At 34.5% G+C, this 19,442-nt stretch overlaps 2 protein-coding genes and 2 pseudogenes across 2 annotated transcripts; all 4 read left to right on the top strand.

Annotated features, from left to right (window-relative positions):
• The first annotated feature begins 1,940 nt into the window (after positions 1–1,940).
• On the top strand, positions 1,941–4,803 carry LOC120137415 (annotated as a pseudogene).
• An 852-nt stretch (positions 4,804–5,655) lies between these two features.
• On the top strand, positions 5,656–6,352 carry LOC120137440 (annotated as a pseudogene).
• A 3,169-nt stretch (positions 6,353–9,521) lies between these two features.
• Positions 9,522–11,347, top strand: LOC120137418 (60S ribosomal protein L18a-like). Its single transcript, XM_039153168.1, has 4 exons — positions 9,522–9,625; positions 9,867–9,982; positions 10,094–10,157; positions 10,879–11,347. Exons 1-4 carry the CDS (start codon positions 9,611–9,613, stop codon positions 11,218–11,220), a joined length of 537 nt encoding a protein of 178 aa, XP_039009099.1. The 5' UTR covers positions 9,522–9,610; the 3' UTR covers positions 11,221–11,347.
• A 5,999-nt stretch (positions 11,348–17,346) lies between these two features.
• Positions 17,347–19,309, top strand: LOC120137439 (cytochrome b561 domain-containing protein At4g18260-like). Its single transcript, XM_039153183.1, has 4 exons — positions 17,347–17,493; positions 17,600–17,761; positions 18,395–18,543; positions 18,692–19,309. Exons 1-4 carry the CDS (start codon positions 17,347–17,349, stop codon positions 19,062–19,064), a joined length of 831 nt encoding a protein of 276 aa, XP_039009114.1. The 3' UTR covers positions 19,065–19,309.
• The last annotated feature ends 133 nt before the right edge of the window (positions 19,310–19,442 follow it).

The following is a 19,442-nucleotide window of genomic DNA, read 5'->3' as shown; positions in this document are numbered from 1 at the left end:
TTTATGGCTTGTGGGATGAGAAGACGCTAAGGGAGTTTTTTAGGGGTTTTTTCTTTAAAAAAAAAAGTGGAAGATACTAATTGATAAAGATAAAAAATAAGGAGAAATGTTTACAAATGGTCTATTTAAGAACTCTGTGACTTAACCAAGGAAAATGAAATTCTAAATTAAAACCTGTAATTGATATTACTTTTAATTAATTATACTTTTTATATACGTTGGATGGTAGAGACTAGAGATTACTTTTAAATTTTCAAAAATTCTAAAGGATGATTTGTTCAACTGCATTAAATATTTACTAATTATAATTACGTTTAGTTAATATATAATGACCGTGTGACATTAAATTTGCGGGGTTTGTTTTTATTGGAAGTTGTAGTTTATTGCCTACATTTATTATTGTGAATATTCATTTAAAGGGCATTCAAATTTTATAAATATTATAATATAGTTATAGTTAAAGTATATTATATAATATTATGGTTGTTTATATTGTTGGTGTTAAGTATTTGAACATCTTTCTTTTATTTGAACTATGTTTTTTTTATGTTAATGTATGTTATTAGTGTAATTATCTTGAATATTATGATATTGAAACATCTATAATATGACTATTTAGTTGTTTTAAGTATAAAATATATTGTATAATTGATATATAGGTGTTTTAGTATAAAATTGTGCCTTACCCTACAAAAGACACACCTTTACCCTACGCCTTGCGCCTAAACTTCAAATACCCTTTACGCCTTGCTTCTTTTAAAACTAAGAGGATTTGGTTCAATGATTGTGGGATTACCATGGGATGAGAATCCCACATTCCCATGTTTAGTTGGTCGGGAATCTCATTTCTGATAATGTTTTATTACCAATAGTAGATTTTTTAGGGTATATTATCGAGAATTTCATTACCTCTTTTCCCTTAGGTATTGTAACATTACTGGCGTTTTGGACTAAAATGCCCTTAATTTTTTATTTTTTTTCAAAAATATTATTCTTCTGTCATTGAATAATAAAAATTCTAAAAAGGTTAAATTACAAATTTATCCTTAAATTATTTTAGATTTACAAAAAGAAGTCTATAATTAAAATTTTATATGAAGTTCAGGAGTTAAAATTTTTTTTACCCTTTCATTAAACATTTTTTATATTTTTAATTTTGTAAAAAAAATTATATAAATATTATGAATTTAATTTTTTTTAAAAATATATAAATATTTTACAATTTGTAATAGTATACAAATATATAATAAGGACAATTTGGTTAAATATACATTCCAATAATCTTTTATTCTTTTAGCCAAACACGATAATCTTACATTCATGCTAAACCAACCAAACACAAAATACAACATTCCAGTAATCCTATTCCCTGGTAATCTTTTATTCCCACTGGTAATCTTACATTCCGTGAACTAAACGTTCCCTAACGGTATAATTTACTCTGTATTATAATATTGTTTGTATATTGTATTGTTTAATTTTTATTAAAAAAATATTTATAATATAATACTTGTAATTACAATTAGAATTTTAAAAAAATTAACGGTCCATTTAAGAAATTTATTTTGAAAATTTTAAAATTAATTTAAAATAATTCAAATCTAAAAGTTTAAATTCATAAATCGGTAAATCATAAGGTTTAAATTTCAAATTTCAAAAATACCTAACCAAAGATCTATGTTTATTTCAATACAAATATAAAATCTTTTAAAAATATTTAGATGTTCTAATATCAATATTTTTGTCAAATATGACAAGAACACCCTTGTTGGATCAAATTGGAAAATTTTCTGTTTCACTATAAAAGGGTCCCGCTGAATGCATTCCGTTTTTCCAGAGAGAGCAGGCGAAAGAAAAATAAAGAGGAAGGGAGGGCGTTTTTTTTTTTTTGCTTCCTTTTAATAATTTACTTTTCCTTGCCTCCCTACTCTCTCTCCGAGATGGGCAGCCACGTGGAGCCTACGACCGTCACCGCCGGCCCTACGCCGCTCTCTCCGCCGCATGATTCTCCTGATCTCGTTCACGTCGGATCCGCTGAGACGGAGGAGGAGATCGAGATCTATCTACGCTGTCCGATGAGGATCACGACCACGCTCACGGTCAAGATCGGGATCAAAAGCAGAATCACGAGAACTCGTCGGCGAATGCTGTCCTCACCGATGATCTCAAAAACAAGATCATTAAGCAGGCAAGGCCTCAAAATCATCCTCCCTGCGTTCCTGAATTATTGACCCTTAGACTTCTGCCTCTTGTTAGATGAAGTTTACTGATATTTGATTCTCAGTTGTAGTTTATATTTATTTTTTAGGTGGAATATTATTTTAGCGATGAAAATTTGCCGACGGATAAGTATATGATGAGTCTGATTAAGAAGAACAAAGAAGGTTTTGGTGAGTAAATACAATTTACTGCCTAGAATTAAGAATTTAGGCTGCTGACTGATTACACCATCTGCAAAATGTATTGAAGGCTGATTTCACGTTTGAATTTGCGTTTTGACTGGTAGCCTCGATTAGTTTTGCTCTGTGGAAATGACCAGACCTGTTCGATCACCATGGAGTTAAAATGCCAATATCACAAAAGACTAAAAGACAATAAAGGAGATTCCGCAATATCACACATTTCAATTTTTTACTGCTTTCACTAAATGGAAGATTGAAGACTGTGGACTTGAATTTGGTTTTGAAGTAAATGGACAGACATGGACGATGTATAAAAATTTGTAAATGATGGAGTTGATAAATAACAAGTATAAGTATGTATTTCAAATCCATGAATTACATAAGATTGTTTAATTTTGCGGGTGGTTTTGAGTGAAACCCTCAGAAAATCATCATTTGAGTTTTTCTCCAACAAAGAACAGTGAATTCATATATTCATGTCCCGAATGGATGGTTGCCAAAATTGGTCACATAAACCTACAATTGATGTTGCTATTTATTATTATTATTATTATTATTATTATTATTATTATTATTATAGTAAGGTTAGCCTTCACATTTCAGATGGAAATAGCTGTTCCTATTATCATGGTACCTTATTATCTTCATACATTTCTTTTTATTTTTTATTCCTTGCAGTTTCTATATCGATGATTGCTTCTTTTAGGAGAATGAGAAGACTCACCAGAAGCTATCCATTAATAGTTGCCTCGCTTAAAGAGTCGTCCATGCTTGTATGTTTCTAGACTCTCATTTCTTACAAAGACAACCATTTTATAGGACTGCCTTATGACCCTGACTGGCTGATGTTGTAGGGGTTCAAAGACTACAATTGAAATTCAAATAGATCTAGAATTTATTTGTTTTTTCTGCTATGTAATTTCCAAATTTTTTGAAAATTTTCAGGTTCTTAGTTCTGATGGGAAGGTGAAGCGCCGCAATCCTCTTCCACCCATTGAGGTCAGGGACCCTAAGGTACTTCTCTTATGGAACATTGGAACTTAATGACTTCACTCTCGTTTTTTTCTTCTTCAATTGACATCTAATTTGTGGACCCTAGTTATTCACTGTTTTGGTAGAAAACCTTTCCGAGGATCATTCAGTTGATAACATTTGGAGGATATTTAGTGAAGTTGGACAGTATGTCTTTTTTCTTATAAAGGACAGCACGTCCATTCATTATTGATGTTATTTTTGGGGTTTATGCTTCCTGGTTTGAATGATTGTAGATCACTTTCTGAATTTTCAGCATAAAGAACATATCCCTCCGTGATCCTCATGATGTGGAAGAGTCGAAGAAAAATGCCAGAGCAGATATCTTGGTCAGCAGCAAGGTATGGAACTGGACTCTATCTACTCAGAAGTTTTTGATTAACTAATTGTTTTTTTTTCGTTCTGTCTTAATTTCCTTGTTTTTGGTTCTAGTTACATGCTCTAGTAGAGTATGAGACCGTGGAGGCTGCTGAAAAAGCTGTAAGTGTCAGCAAAGTCGTCCACTTAACCAAATCAGGCTTACTTAGTTTCATACTTGATTCTGAGCCCTTCTTTGAATACGGGACCAGGTGACTACTTTTAATGATGAACGCGACTGGAGAAATGGCATGCATGTTAAGCTTCTTAAGCGAATGGTGATATTCCTGTTTGTTTTACTATTCAAACTTAGGAATGATCTGGTATTAATTTTTCTCCCTTGTCATAGGGCAAGCATGCTCTGCGAAAGCAACCTTGGAGGGGACCTGAGCCTGAAAAGAACAGTAATGCTCGAGCATCTGATCAAATAGGAGATGATGAGAATCATACCTTGAGTCAGCATCATGAAGGTTTACCGGATGTTGAGGTGGGCTATATTTTCAGTTTTCATGTTCCTGAAGGTTTCTTGAATTTGGCATAATTGAATTTTACATTTTAGGATGGTGAGCATTTGTCCAAGGAGAAAAATGGGCAGCGACCTAGAAACAAAGGACGTGCAAGGAAACCGAAAACACGTGGTGGTACCAGTGGACTTGGTATCAGAACAATCCGCAGCACTAATCTTTTTCTGTATATTCTTTCCTTTTTCTCTCATATGGTAATAATTTACTTCAATATATTATGTTATACAGGCCATGGAACGACATCCTCATCTCATGCCATTGAACCAGCAAAGCCACCCCGGGCCCTAGAATGCCTGACGGAACTAGGGGATTCACAATAGGACGTGGACGACCGCTCGTCTCTAAGTAGTCCTTACCGAGTTGTGCATGTGCCCTGGTGTAATCTCTCTGCATTATGTGTTGGTTGTTGTGATTGTAAAACTGTACAGACGTGGGAAGCTGGAAGAAGGGGGTTTTCTTATAAATATGGTTTCAAAGACTTTGAAACCTAGTCTATGGTTTTTTTGGCGATGCTGTTAGCTTTCTATATCTTTTGCAAACTGGCATCGATGGTAAAAATAGCTCATACATGGCTTTTGTTTTCGAATTATGTTCATATAAATTAAATTTGTAGAGAAAATAATTTGGTTGTGATTAATTGGATGTGATATAGGAGTAATTTATTGTTCTTTTTGATGTAATTAACTGATTATCTACTCTTTCCGGTTTTCTCTGGCATAAAAAGCTCTGTAGATTAATAATTAGAATTAGATTGATTTTGGTTATTGCATTTTTTATAAGATACAAAGAAGTCGGGATTCATTGTGCTTCTTAGTCCAATTAAACGTTAACGCTTTCACATTTTGATAATATGATGGCTAATTTCACTCGTTTATATATTTAAAGGTAAAGTATATAAATAGTTTTTAAACTTTTAGGGTTTAGTCACTCAACTTTTTGAAATTTGTAATACAATCATTAAATTTTTAGTTTGTTTTCAGAAAGGTTTCTATCGTTATCTCTATTAGTTTTTGCTGTGGCAGTTAACTCCCGTTAAACCCCCTCTCTCTTCTTCTTCTTCTTCCACCATTATTGTACAGAGTGAGAGAGACATGGATTTCTTAACAAGTTCGTGTTTCAAGCTTTAAGTTCAATTAGAAACGAAGTAAACAAAGTGAAACCAAGCTCCCACCAGGTCCACAGCGGCTTTCGGTCAGGGAAAAAAGGGTTCCTAAAGTTGCAGCATATAAAAGGCCGTTCGAAACACCCTCTGCTCTAGGTATGGGCTTCTGCAACTCAATGACAAATAGCTCAGCTATTTGAAAGAAGTAGGTTAGATTACAAGGTTTAAGAGAATCAAAATGATGCTGATGCAACAAACCTCCGCACTATTTTCACCGAATCCAGCGTGGGTAAAAGCACAATACAGCACAACGTCCGTCGATTCCAATCCCATGGCTGCTACCGTTTCCGGAAACGCCCCAAATGGGATCAGAAGACCGCTACTCTTCGGCGAGGCTACCATCTCGTTGCGTCTCAGATATTGAAGGAAATTAGACCCGATTTATCAGAATTTAAGAGCGGTTTTGCTCATCTATTCCTGCAACACACAAGTGCTTCTCTTACCATCAATGAGAATTATGATTCGGATGTTCGTGGAGACACGAATACATTTCTCAACAAAATAGTTCCAGAGGGAAGGTCCGCGCCTTGGAAGCATACGCTTGAAGGCCCAGATGACATGCCAGTCCATATCAAATCATCAATGTTTGACTGTACCCTAACGTGCGTATATTTCAGTTCGATGAGGTCCATCTATTTTTTTCCTTTGAATTGGCTGGGAAGATCTGGTCTTCAGTCTCCATTTTCACCCTATCTTCATGTTATTATTCTATAGGCTTCCTATTACAGATGGAAAGCTTAACATGGGAACTTGGCAGGGCATTTGGCTTCGTGAGCATCGCAATGCCCCGACAGTTCGTAGAGTGGTGGTGACTCTCAACGGCATCTAAGGTACTAAAAATGGAGAGGCTCTGTTTCCCTCAACCGTGTAATTGTATTATACATAAAGATTGGTTTTGTGATCACTATCCTACATTTTTAGTACTTATATCGTTGGTAGTTGTTCACGATTTTGGTAAAATTCACATAAAATTATTGAAAATTTTATATCTCAATTTTTATGAATAATTTTGTCAAAATTTATAAAAAAATTAGAGATAATTTTAATGATTACGGTTCAAAATACCTATTTTTTAATTAATTTTTTTAAAAATTCTATTTTTCTTACTCAATTTATAACAATTTGGGCTTACATTTGGAATTTTACCAAACACATTTGATAACCCTAAAATTAGATATTTTTAACCCAATACCTCATGCGGGTAAATTATTTTGGGTAATTGGGCGGTTTGTTTTTTATTTTAGGGAATACAACAAATGCTACAGTGTAACTGGAACTCATCACCTCGAAGTGATGAGTTCAATAAGATATTATTTTTAAATGGTCCTCGAGTTGTGAACCTCATGTGAATCATTATTTTAATTTCATTAATATGACTCGTCACCTCTATTAAAATTTTATTTTTTTAAATTACAAAAAAAAATTAATTAAAAAAATTAGTGGTGACGAGTTCCTCTAAATTCAAAAAAGCTAACCATCTTTGTAGTTGTTGGTTAACGGGCAGAGGCAACAATCACTTAGAACTCGTCTTTTTGAACCAACTAGCCGTTTATAACTTTTGAGGCTAAGACTATAAATAGGGGCTTTGGTTTTTCATCAAACTCTAAATCCGAAAAAAAACTGTGAAAAAAATCCTATGTTCTGTGAACATTCCAAAAATGGCTTCCCAAGAAGAAATGTTGCTCCTGGATAACGTTCATATTTCATTGATCGAACTCTGGCAAGAAATTGAATAGAGTATTCGTCAGAGCAAGATGACATACATATATCCGCATCAGCGAATGTTTGATATATATATATATATATATATATGTTGCAATACGGTCTATTTCCAGCCATATTTTACGTGGCTTCAAAGTGTACTCAGTGTTGATTGAGCTCTGATCGAAGATTGGTGGCCTGAGACGCACATGTTTCATTTCTCGAGTGGTGAAGCGACGATTACTATAGAAGACATTGTTTACCGACTTAGTGTTCCTGTGAATGCCTCGTGGTGAGGCAGAACAATTATAATCCCACAATGTTGGTCTACCAAGTGTTGGGCAACGTGCCACCATCCGATGTAATCAAGGGTTATCGTGTACGGATGACGTGGTTGTAATCTGAATTCCAAGTGACAGACAACTCTATCAAGGAAGAGGTTATTTTTTCGTCCCGAGCATATCTTCTCCGACTAATCGGAGGGTTATTATTACCAGATAAATCAGGTAATTTGGCGCACACTCAGTATCTGTAAATTTTGGAAGACTTCACTGTGTGTCGTAATACTAGTTGGGGCTCGACGATTTTAGCCTTTCTATATTGGGATCTTTGCAATGCTGCAATTATCCAGCTAGATCGAAAAGCAGATGTAGCAGGCTATCTAATACTACTACAGTCCTAGGCTTGGTATTGATTCCCGTTTTTTATGCCAATTACATCAGCCTCGGTCGAAAAGCCGATGTAAAATTTTTAACTTCATTTGTTTAACATTTTTTTGAACTTGATTAATTTAATTACTTTTTTATTTGTTTATAATATTTTTTTAAAATATTTTAGATGATGTCATAAAACAACGAGATGAAGTTGGGGGGTGCCATTGCACGAGAAATATGGATGAGGATCAATATCATCAGTTGATATGCGGTATACATTTGTTCTTTTATTATTATTTTTTCAAAATTTTTAACTTTATATGTATTAACTTTGATATTTAATACTTATAGTTTTCTTGACTTCCATATGCTGATGACGAGATACAATAGTTATTGCCACCGTGATTTTTTTAGAGGTCCGATTTATGGTGTGTCACGATGCCGTTATTACATTTTGCGATTGTTGAGTGGCACGCCGCTAATAGAGTTTTATGACAGTTTGCGTTGCATCAGTCGATTCCTACGCATATCGTTGATATGGACGCCCTCCATAGAAATGATACACGTGGGAAACATTCCGAAAATTGGCCGGTGAAGCTCACTTACTATATCCAACAATGGAATCAGCGTAAACTATCAGTCCCTCGCGTTACGATATTACACTGTCGGACCTAGATTTTGACCAATCTCTCAATCTCTAAAATTACGAAGCAAATGAGAAACCATATCTCACGACACCACAAAAGAGGGGAGAATGAAAACATCATCAAACCACATACACCAAGTCTAAGTCCAAGAAGAAAGAATCGTCGTCGTTTTTTGATTCAACATCTGCAGTTAAAGATTACTATTATGCATCTCAGGCTAGTTTCGGTTTCTATCATCCATATTATACTTTAACTAAGAATCAACCAACTTGGGTTGGAGGTTCATGGGATACACCGCAATACAGTCAAGCATCTTCGACAGAACATGCGGTTGCGAGTGAGTGAGATCATATCCTATGTGGTGAACAAAGTAGCAACCAAGTCGAATCAGTAACGGAAATGATGACGTCAAATATCATAAACCCATCATTGTATTTCAAAAGTCGATCTCAGAGTGTGTTAAGTATACCTCTTCGGCAATATGAAGACAAAGACAACGATTAAGACCTACGGCCCTGGCGTACTATATGAACCCCACGCCATTATCATTCGAAAACTCCTTGGCGTCATAAAGAACTTCGAAAATATAAATAAATTTTCTTTGTAATTTTTCTGTAAATAATTTTTTTTTCAATTATTTATTTACTTTGTATTTTTTAAAATATAAATAAATTCATTTTTCTTTAAAATTTATTTTTTTAAATTTTTATCTTCTCGAACTCGTCACCTTGCATCTATTCGTTGAGCAACGACTACAAAAAGACCATTTGTTTTAATTTGAAAGATTTTTTTAATTTTTTTTTTGTAATTTTAAAAAATATTTTTAAATGACATTAAAATAATTGCCCATGTGGGACTTATAACTCAGAGACATTTTAAAAATAATATCCAAGAGTGACGAATTCCAACTATAATGTAGTATTTACCGTATTCTCCAAAATAAAAAACGAGTCGCCTTATTACCCAAATAATTTATCCACATGGGTATTGAAAAAAACCCTAAAATTAATCTAAAGACAAAACCCAACCCGATTCAACGAATCCAGAGTACTATATAAACCTTTTGATCTAACAAAACCCTAATTGGGAGGGTGAGGTCGTGAATTCTTCAGATATTATCGTTACTCGAAAAATGGTTACTTTCAGGGTAATTGCCCACCGCCTTCTCTCTTCTCAGATCATCCCGGTTTCCTTCTTCTTTTCCCTGTTTTGACTTCTGAATTCTACTATCATTAGTGGTTTCACTCATTGTTCTTAAGATTGGATGGCGGTTTTGTTATGTCATGCTTGGTTTTGATCCATTCGAGATTTTGTTTGGAATTTGTTAGCTGTAATTAGTATTAGAAAATGGAAGTATTTGATTTTTGTTTGTTTTGTTTATGTTGCAGTTTCACCAGTTCCAAGTTGTTGGAAGGGCTCACCCAACGGAGAGCGATGAGCATCCCAAGATTTACAGGATGAAGCTTTGGGCCACCAATGAGGTTCGGGCCAAATCCAAGTTCTGGTTAGTGATTATTTTCGTTGCCATCTGTGTTTTTTCTGGTTAAATTTAATTTACTTCTGATTGAAATTGTTGATGGGTTCTGATTTTTTTTGTGTTGAATAAATTTGTTAGGTACTTCTTGAGGAAGCTGAAGAAGGTTAAGAAGAGCAATGGCCAAGTCCTTGCCATCAACGAGGTATATACGACTAGTATTTATCCATTTGATAATGTACCCTCTACCAACTGATTTATTGTGGGATGATGTCTTGAAATTTCAATAGGAATAAGCACTCTTTTTATTGTATGCCTTTAATTTTTTATTTAGGGTTATTTGATTAATGTTGGAAACTATTTTGCGCAAATTACCGACATTTAGTTAAAGTCTGTGCAAAATCCACTGAATTAGAAAATCTGTTCTTTTAATTGAAATGGGTTTGAAACATTTATAATTACAGGGTTCAACAAGTTATAAATTTTTCTTTGCTTGTTGATTGGAAATCATTTACTTTTTGTAGTTTGGAAACTTTGTCGAAAAATAGAAGCTATAGGTAATGATTTCATGTTGATTAAAGTTCGAAACTATTTTGTGCAAACTTCCATTATTTAGCTCATGTCTGTGCAAATTACACTGAATTAGAAAAGCAGTTCTTGGAATCAAAATAGGTTTGGAACTTTTTATAGTTTGATGCTTGTATCAAGTTATAAATTTTACTTCGTTTGGATCCCCTAGTTCTTTTCTTTGCTTGTTGAGTGAAATTCATTTACACTATACATTGGAATCTTTGTCAAAAAAGAAAAGCTCTATGGTAATGGACCTAGTGGCTGCACATTGATTAGCTGATACACCCGAGGGAAAATGATTTCTGGTGCATTCTTTGATTTTATTTTTCAATGCTCTCGTTTAAATCTTTCTGCAGATTTTTGAGAAGAATCCTACCAAGATCAAGAACTATGGTATCTGGCTTCGGTATCAAAGCCGTACTGGTTATCACAACATGTATAAGGAATACCGTGACACTACTTTGAACGGAGCTGTTGAACAGATGTACACCGAGATGGCTTCTCGTCACAGAGTCAGGTTCCCTTGCATCCAGATTATCAAAACCGCGACTATCCCGGCTAAGCTATGCAAGAGGGACAACACCAAGCAGTTCCACAACTCGAAAATCAAGTTCCCGTTGGTGGTCAAGAAGGTGAGGCCACCTACCAGGAAGCTGAAGACAACCTACAAGGCATCGAGGCCCAACTTGTTTATGTAATTTCTTTCATTTGATGAATGAGAGAGAGTTAAGGTAATTGTTGTTCTACAATTTTTGGTAGCGAACATCTATAGGTTTGTTGATCGGATATTGTTTTGCTTGAGAACATTTTTAATCTTTTGGATTTTAATATCTCATTTTGTTTACTATATGATTTTCGTTTGTCTTTAACATTAATGTATTGTTTAATATTTGAAAACTCTTTCTATTTGATTTCCTGCATCTTCCTGCTAAAATCTGCATTCCTCCCTCAGCCATGAAAAACAAGGGCTGGATATTTTACTTGGATCCGGGTTCTAATCTGAATAATCCCGACTTTATAGGGTTGATTTTACTTTTGAGTTGAGTTGGATTTTTTAAAGGAGAAAGTTGGGTCTAGGTTTTAGGGTCAAAAGTACAAGATTAAATGTGGGAATAATAGTATAATTGACCTTTGTATAGTTAAGAATAATTGTTATGAAACCCATATATATATATATATAATGTCCTTGTTTTATTTAATAAAAATTAGATATATATGTGTGTTTCTTGTTCAAATATATTTATAGTGCAAATATTTATCTTAAAATTCGGGTTGACTTTTTGTCTGAGTTGAGTTTTTCTATACATATCTTGAGTTGTGTGATTGGAGGGGTGTTGTACTCAGATGGTGTTTAAATGAGCCAGGTATTCGGCCTGACTTGACTAATAACCATCCTATACACAAGGTTAACGTTATCCAATTGCACTAGTTTCTGACAAGTATCTTCTATATCTGTGTAAAGTTGATGATATTCATAATTAGACCGTCAAATTACTACATTTCAACAAGATTAATTTTGAGAATTGGGATTGAGCAATATTCATTTATATGTAAACTTTCTCTGCGAGATATTATCATGAACCTGAAGAACTTGGTCGAGAGCAGTGCCCTGGCTAAGTTATTTGTCGGAACCCTCTTTCGGTTGGGTTTCGGAATTGAGCTTCGACTTAAATAAGTGGGTTAAGAGTCGTCACTGATCTTTTATTATAAAACGAATAGGTAGATTGGATACCTTATTTCTTACTTGATCTGCGTCTTACCAATGATATGTCGAATTCGGAAGTCGATTACAGTCAAGGAAGGGTTAACACTCTTGAATTGCCCCTTTCGGTACTGTGTAATTTTCAGTTGTCTTTACTTAAAAAAGTTAAAAGTTTAATTTAAAAGGTAAAATAACGATTCAAAACTTACCCTTGATTGATTAAAAATGCACCCTTAAAAACTCAAGAAAAGAGTTAGATAAAAAAGTAATAAAATAAAATGAAGAAAATAAAATAATAAATAAATAAAAGGATATAAAAAATGAAGTGAAGATAAAAAAAATAAAACACAAAAACGAGCGATAAAAAAAGTAAAAGTAATAAAAAAATAAAAATACAAAATTAAATAAATAATATAAAGAAAAATAGCAATGCACGTAAAAAAGGATAAAATAAGAATAAATAAAGTAATAAAATAAATGTAAAAGGATAAAAATGATAAAAAGGATAAAAATAAAGAAAAGAAAAAATATAAAAAAATAGTAAAATATATAAGGAAAAAATAAAAGATATAAATAATACAAATAACGTTAAAAATAGAAATAGTAATAGAAATACTAATAATGAAAATAATATATACAAATATAAAAAAAATAAATAGATAATATATATAATAATAACAAAGGTACTAAATTAAATAAAAAGTCAAATTCTAGGGTCAATTTAAAGAGAAATTCGGGCTTAGGATCGAATTCGGGGTCCAGATAAGCTTTTTCAAAAGCACGAGGTCCAAAAGCGGAGTTCACCCTATTTATTTTGGAAACACGCGGGTCATATAGTATTGGGTCAGGTCATGGGTCGGCTGGATGGGTACTATAAATACCAATAACCATAAACATAATTCATTTTCATCCCCCCAAACCAGATCAAACATAAAAAAAACCAAATCCTCTGCCCATGTTCATCGTGTTCTTCATGCACGATGAACAACCGCCGCGCAACCCAGATTATGGCGATCCCGCCGCTGTTCATCGGCGACGAAACTCGGAAAAAGTTTGATTTTTTAAAAGCTCTTCGTTCTCTCGGTTTAAATACGTGTTTTGTTTTTGCAAAAAAGCCTCTGGGGAGCGTAGATCTGAAATTAAAATTTCGAAAACTCCCTTTTGATCATTGGCTCAAAACGTTTTTTGTTCGGTTTCTTTTCGAATCAGAGGGCAAAGAAGACTACATGCAAGCAACCGAACGACAAATAGGTAAAAATTATACCTTTTCTCTTTATTTAGCTTCGAAAAAATTACAAGGCTTGCTTTTCGATTTTGCTCGTAATATTTGTGTATTTTTCCCGTATGAAAATCCGTGTTTACAAATGGGGTTGATTACATGCATTTATAGTAGGCATAGCTCCTATTTTTGGGAGTTTTATTTCGATTAAAATACTAATATTAGTTGTTGTGCTCGTTGGTGATGCGTGCGCCAGAGAACTCCGGTTGTTGGAGTTCCAAATGCTCACGTCGGTTGGAGGCCAAGAATGATGGGGTTGTTGCGTGGTTGTGGATGAGTCCTGGGTACCCACGTCGTTGCTGTGTTGCGCGAAATGTTCGGAGTGAGATGCGTGGGTGGCGAGGAGTCCACGGTGGGTGGAATGCAGTGATGATAGAGCTTGGAACTAGGGTTTGGAGACAACCCTTGATACCTTTGCTGTGGACCGTTGGATCTCACCTAGATCCAACAGTCATTGTTGATGGCTGCTGGAAGCATAAGATGAGGAGAGCCAGGGTTTCTAGAAACCCTAATCCTCTACCTGGGCTATTATATTGGGCCACTGTTGGATCAAGGAGTGAAGAGGGTTGTTTTGTTGGGCCTATACAAAGTGTAATAAAACCCAAATGAAGAAATGTGTTATATAATTTATAATAAATCATATGATATGTATACACATATATATTATAAATAATAACACATAAATATAAATGTAATCGCCACATGGACGAAAATATGTGTCCACATTATTCAATCACTAACTTTGATTTTAGCGAATACTAGCACATGCATGTATGTAAATTGTAAAGCCCACCTGTTTTCCCACTCATCTTCTTTTTATTAAAAAACTCTATAATTCAATGGATGTTCTTCATGCTAGTCTCGGCTTCTCTATTTTCCATTGAAGCTTTGATAATATAAGTTACGTTGTTGGATCGATTTTCAAACATAGTGAATGGTATCATAAATAAAACATACATATTGTTATGAAAATCAATTTACAAAACCAGATCTCCTTGATACATAATTTAAAATCAAAATAATACAACTCTGAGTTTAATAAACTAAATACATAAGTAAGGTAATATGAATACATATGCCCACTAAACTACGATACAATACTCTGAAGGAGATGCTGGAAGTCCTGCAGCGACGCTGCTCCACGAACTGCTCATGCTACTAACCTGCCAACGGAAAAACATCCGAAGGCTGAGCTTACAAAGCCCAGCAGTATAGTCATTAATCTAGAGCATCATAAGAATTTGATAAACACAAGCATGATGAAGACGTGACTCTAAGCAGTAGGTTCAAGCATGATCTAGATCAAGTGCTACCTACTTAAGGTGGAGTTGTTCTGTCTCTGAAGTAGGGGTCTCTAACCCTAATGTCTGAATCCCCCTACGCATTATCTAAATACGATATTGGCTCTATTGTGCATTATCTGAATGTATACTAACTGTGTTGTGCATTATCTGAATGTAATCCTAACTCTGTTGCGACTTATACATTAGCTAAGGTAGTCATCATGGTGCTACTGAAGGGCTACATCTCATGCTCACACACCCCTCTAACCTACCAGATACTAATATATGATACACAACAAAAAAAGCATAAAGTTGTGGCAGACATCATGGTGTGGCTTAGAGGCTGCATCTTGGAGCTCACGCACCCCTATATTATGCCGGAATATCCTCGGGTACTTGAGGTAAGATTTGGAACTCTATCAGAAATGTATACCCGTCCCCTCGAATATATGGGGTGAAATTCGGAGCTGTATCAGAAATGTACACCCCATCAAGTCTCGGGGCATCTGCGCCCAGCTAGCAAAAGAAGTGCTTTGGCACTGAATGAAAACTGTACATATTAACAACAAGACAATCGCCTTATTGCTAAAGTAACTCGGGTGTCCTGTCTGTTTCTCGAGTGTCACATAAAGGTTAGTTTTATGACATCCTAGTTGTTGTTGTTTCTTTTTCCTAGTTGTTCTGAGTTATTATTGATAATTTGTACAGGTCTAGTTGCTCGCTACTTAAGGGTATTTCAGTCATTCTTTGACTCTGGGGAAATCTCTACGCGTTCGAGACTTCACGATGATTACTGAGGTTATTGTTTATTGGTTTTGGTTCTAGTTGGCCCGATAGCTAACTCAGGTTTATTTTTGGGTAGCGATACTCTATTCACTAATATTATGCGTCCAACACTCTCAGTCGTTCTTGTGGTATACGACACTGTTGTTTCATAAACTGATTTCTTATTCTTAGCTCTCAACGGTACACCCTGTCCACTGATCTTTCATCCATAAATATCTTATACATGCATACTGAAGATACTTGGACGCATTATGCCTGCTTTTGGTTACACTGGTTGTAATCCACTCCTATGAGTGTCTCTGGGCCCCTTTGGCCATTTTTATTCCTCAAGGACTAAGATTTATCATTACGGAACATCCCAAGCTTTTACGGACCTTAATTGGGTCAAATTTGATCATCTTAGGTGGGTAGTATTAATACTCTAGTTGTAGTATCGATACCCTAGGGTCAAGTATCGATACCCCATGGGCATCGGTACAAAAAATGTATTCTGCTACAGAATTGGGGCCTCAGTATCGATAATGCTATCCTGAGTATCGATATTACAGGGACAATATCGATACTCTCCTCTTAAAACCCTAATTTTAGCCCCAATTTAACCAGTATCAATATTGTTCATCCCAATATCGATACTCGAACCCTGAAATTATTTTTTAGGCTCAAGAAAACACCCAAAATCATCCTAAATGACTTGGGTTGGTTCCTAAACTGATTATGAAGTTCTAGTAAGTTATTTTGGGTCCGTAGGTGTCATAAAAGAACTTCCTTAACACCTAAAATGTGATTTAATCTTGAAATCATGTTTAAACATCCTTAATATGCTCAACTATACAAATCTTAGCAAATTCTTGAAATTCATGGAAACTTAATAATCTAAAGGATTAAAAATACACTACCTTGCTGATTGAATCATGAAAATGAACTTTTTTAACTAGAAATCATCCCCCACCATGACTTGGATGATAAAACCCCCAATTTTCTCTTGCAAACAAAGAATTCATGGCTTGAATTATTAAATCCATGTTGCTTGAGGGATTAAGAACGAAAATTAAACTTGAAAGAGGTAAGAAATGGTTCAATGGACTCACCTTGGCTTAAAAAGCTTGAGGAGGAAGAAAATGAAATGAGAGAATATAAAAGCTCTCATCTTAAAAAATAGGGTAATTACACTGTTGGTCTCTTCTCATCTTCCTACTATGCAAAATCCACTCTTTATTTCTTATTAGGCTCAAGATCAACCTAATTAAGCCCAACGACTTGAATTTTTAAATTCTGCGGGATCTACTTGTCTCTCAGGTAAATCTGAAATTTGAGATGTTACACACCCGTATTCAAAATTTTATGTTATTAACATATATGTGTCTAAGAGAAAAATTTATAGATCCGTTAATGACGACCGATACTAATTAAGTGGTATATCCAATCCTTTAATGTATAAAATAACCTTGTTCTTACAACCACCATGAATATTGTCCCATGTTTTCTATACATCCTTGAGCCCATACTGAATGAATGGTACGTGGCACCACCTTTTTTGTTTTGTATTTCATCTATTGTAATCATATCACAATAGCTTCTTTACACAAAAAGATTTTAAAGTTGTAGTTTCTTTGAAGAGCCGACACATTCACATACTCTATTTTCTCTTTCACTTCCTCTCTCTAATTCTCTAATGTCCACTCAAATGCAAACCTTTCGAGAGTCCAAAAAGAAAAAGAGGGTTGTCTTTTAATCAGATCTTTTGCAACTGCAAGCTTTGATATTACTGATAAAGATGCAGCAAGTTTCTCATTCTCTAAGGCCATTCATCACCATTCTTGTGTTATTCTTTGTTCTTCTTTCACCACTTGTTTCTTGTTTATCTCATGGAGGAATCACTGCTTCCAGAACTCACAATAACATTAAACAAAATGCAAATAAGGTTTATGCCAAATTCCTATGCATCATGTATAGCTATATGCCTATATATATATATGATTTGAGTATTTTTAACCATGTTTTTCTTTGATTAACATTGATATTTGCAGCTTAGTTCCCAAATGATATCTTATTTTTCTGTTCATGGACTTCTGCTTTGGGCTTCCATGGGATTCTTGATTCCTGTTGGGATACTTACTATTAGAATGGCTGATAAAGAGGAAGCTGGGAGAAGGCTTAAATTTTTATTATATCTCCATGCTATATTCCAGGTATCATCTTCTTCTTTCCTTTTGTTCGAGCATTTCGTGATGATATAGCGTTGAAATATCTTTTATTAAAGAACAATTGTCCATGTTGATAAAAATTTTCAAATCCTTTGGAATTTTATATTTTTCGAAGTATTTCCAAGCTACTAGAACTCTCATATTCTCCGGGTAATTATAATCTCTTAATCTGATTGTTGTTAATTTCATTACAAGTTTCTTATACGATGGTCGGACTCGAATCCATTCATTAATAAACCAGCGAGCACTACTAAAGGTTTTTCTTCAAACTCTCTCCTCCTTAATTGATCGACTAACCTCCATCACAATTCACAACCTTAATTTTCACACCAACAATTCTGCATTATAGGAGTGTTTATTAAATCTTAGAAGATAAACTTCACTACAAAATATCCAGATAATGTTTAGTACACGCGTCAAGCAACTCCGTTTTTCATAGGATATTATAAATCAACTTTCACTTTAATGATGATGTCCACAGCCTTGAATTTTTCTTCAAACATCCCATTAATTAACTGATCTAAACCAACTTAATCATGAAGACTTAAATATGAAGAAAAGAGAGATGAGATGACGCACTCTATTTCTCCACATAATCATTATCACCATGTTCTGCAGATACTTGCGGTCCTTCTTGCAACAGTGGGAGCCGTCATGTCCATCAGGAACTTTGAGAATTCATTCAATAACCATCACCAACGATTAGGGTTAGCCCTTTATGTTGCCATTTCGATGCAAGCCATCATTGGCTTCTTCAGGCCTCGTAGGTACGTAAAACTTACTTAATGGTCTAATTCTGAATTTCATCCCTTTATGAAAATTGATGTGAGTGCGGTTCGAGTTTTTACGAACAACCCTATTTCATGCTTCCTTGGTGCTGCCTCTTTACCATTGATTTTTTTCTTATTTTTTCAGAGGAAGTAGAAGAACTGCATGGTATTTAACACATTGGATTGTTGGAACAATAATATCAGTGATGGGGATTATTAACATCTACACTGGCTTAAAAGCATACCATAAGAAAACATCAAAAAGCACTGCTATATGGACCATACTTTTCACTCTCGAAATCTCTTTCATTGCCAGCTTTTATCTCTTCCAAGACAAATGGGAATATATACAGAAGCAAGGGCTGGTACTTGGCAATAATAGCAATTGTAGTCCCCAGAATCCTACTCCACCTTCAAATCGAGACCAAGAGAATGCAGTCTCTCAAAGGGATATCCCAAAGGTGGTGTTGCCTCAACCATGTGCCAAGCGTAATGCTCTTGGGAATTTGTTTGACTAACAGCTTGGGATTCTTTTATTTTATTTTTATTGTTATTTTTAGTTTATATTTATATATTGATTGAGTAATGAAAAAGATTCATACTCTACTTTTTGATGCCTTTCAATGCTTATAGAAAGAGCACAGCTCCTTGAATTATACTATTGATGGAGTATCTGTCATGTATCAAAAAGTGGGGTATGATCTATTCATAACTTGTCCTCTTTCTTTTCGTTTCTTTTTGTTGGATGAAAATTTGGATTTTTGGGTAATTGATTTGAAGGATATTGTGAGAAACAATTTGAGATAGTGACATTTAAAGTGTGTGATTATGTTTGAGAAATATAAGAATTGTAAAACAAACTTTTCATATATAGATTTGTTGTTTGAAGTAGGTAT

Source organism: Hibiscus syriacus, unplaced genomic scaffold (assembly GCF_006381635.1).
Source record: "Hibiscus syriacus cultivar Baekdansim isolate YM2019G1 unplaced genomic scaffold, ASM638163v2 tig00110670_pilon, whole genome shotgun sequence".
NCBI lineage: Eukaryota > Viridiplantae > Streptophyta > Magnoliopsida > Malvales > Malvaceae > Hibiscus > Hibiscus syriacus.
This window is presented reverse-complemented; position numbering and strand designations above follow the sequence as displayed.

Bases quoted from the DNA above. Each gene is read 5' to 3' on its own strand.
- LOC120137418 (XM_039153168.1), top strand. The intron at 9,983-10,093 runs GTTAGTGATTAT...TAAATTTGTTAG, and splicing joins CGGGCCAAATCCAAGTTCTG to GTACTTCTTGAGGAAGCTGA. The intron at 10,158-10,878 runs GTATATACGACT...ATCTTTCTGCAG, and splicing joins AAGTCCTTGCCATCAACGAG to ATTTTTGAGAAGAATCCTAC.
- LOC120137439 (XM_039153183.1), top strand. From the start codon at position 17,347: ATGCAGCAAGTTTCTCATTCTCTAAGGCCATTCATCACCATTCTTGTG. The intron at 17,762-18,394 runs GTATCATCTTCT...CATGTTCTGCAG, and splicing joins ATCTCCATGCTATATTCCAG to ATACTTGCGGTCCTTCTTGC. The intron at 18,544-18,691 runs GTACGTAAAACT...TTATTTTTTCAG, and splicing joins GGCTTCTTCAGGCCTCGTAG to AGGAAGTAGAAGAACTGCAT.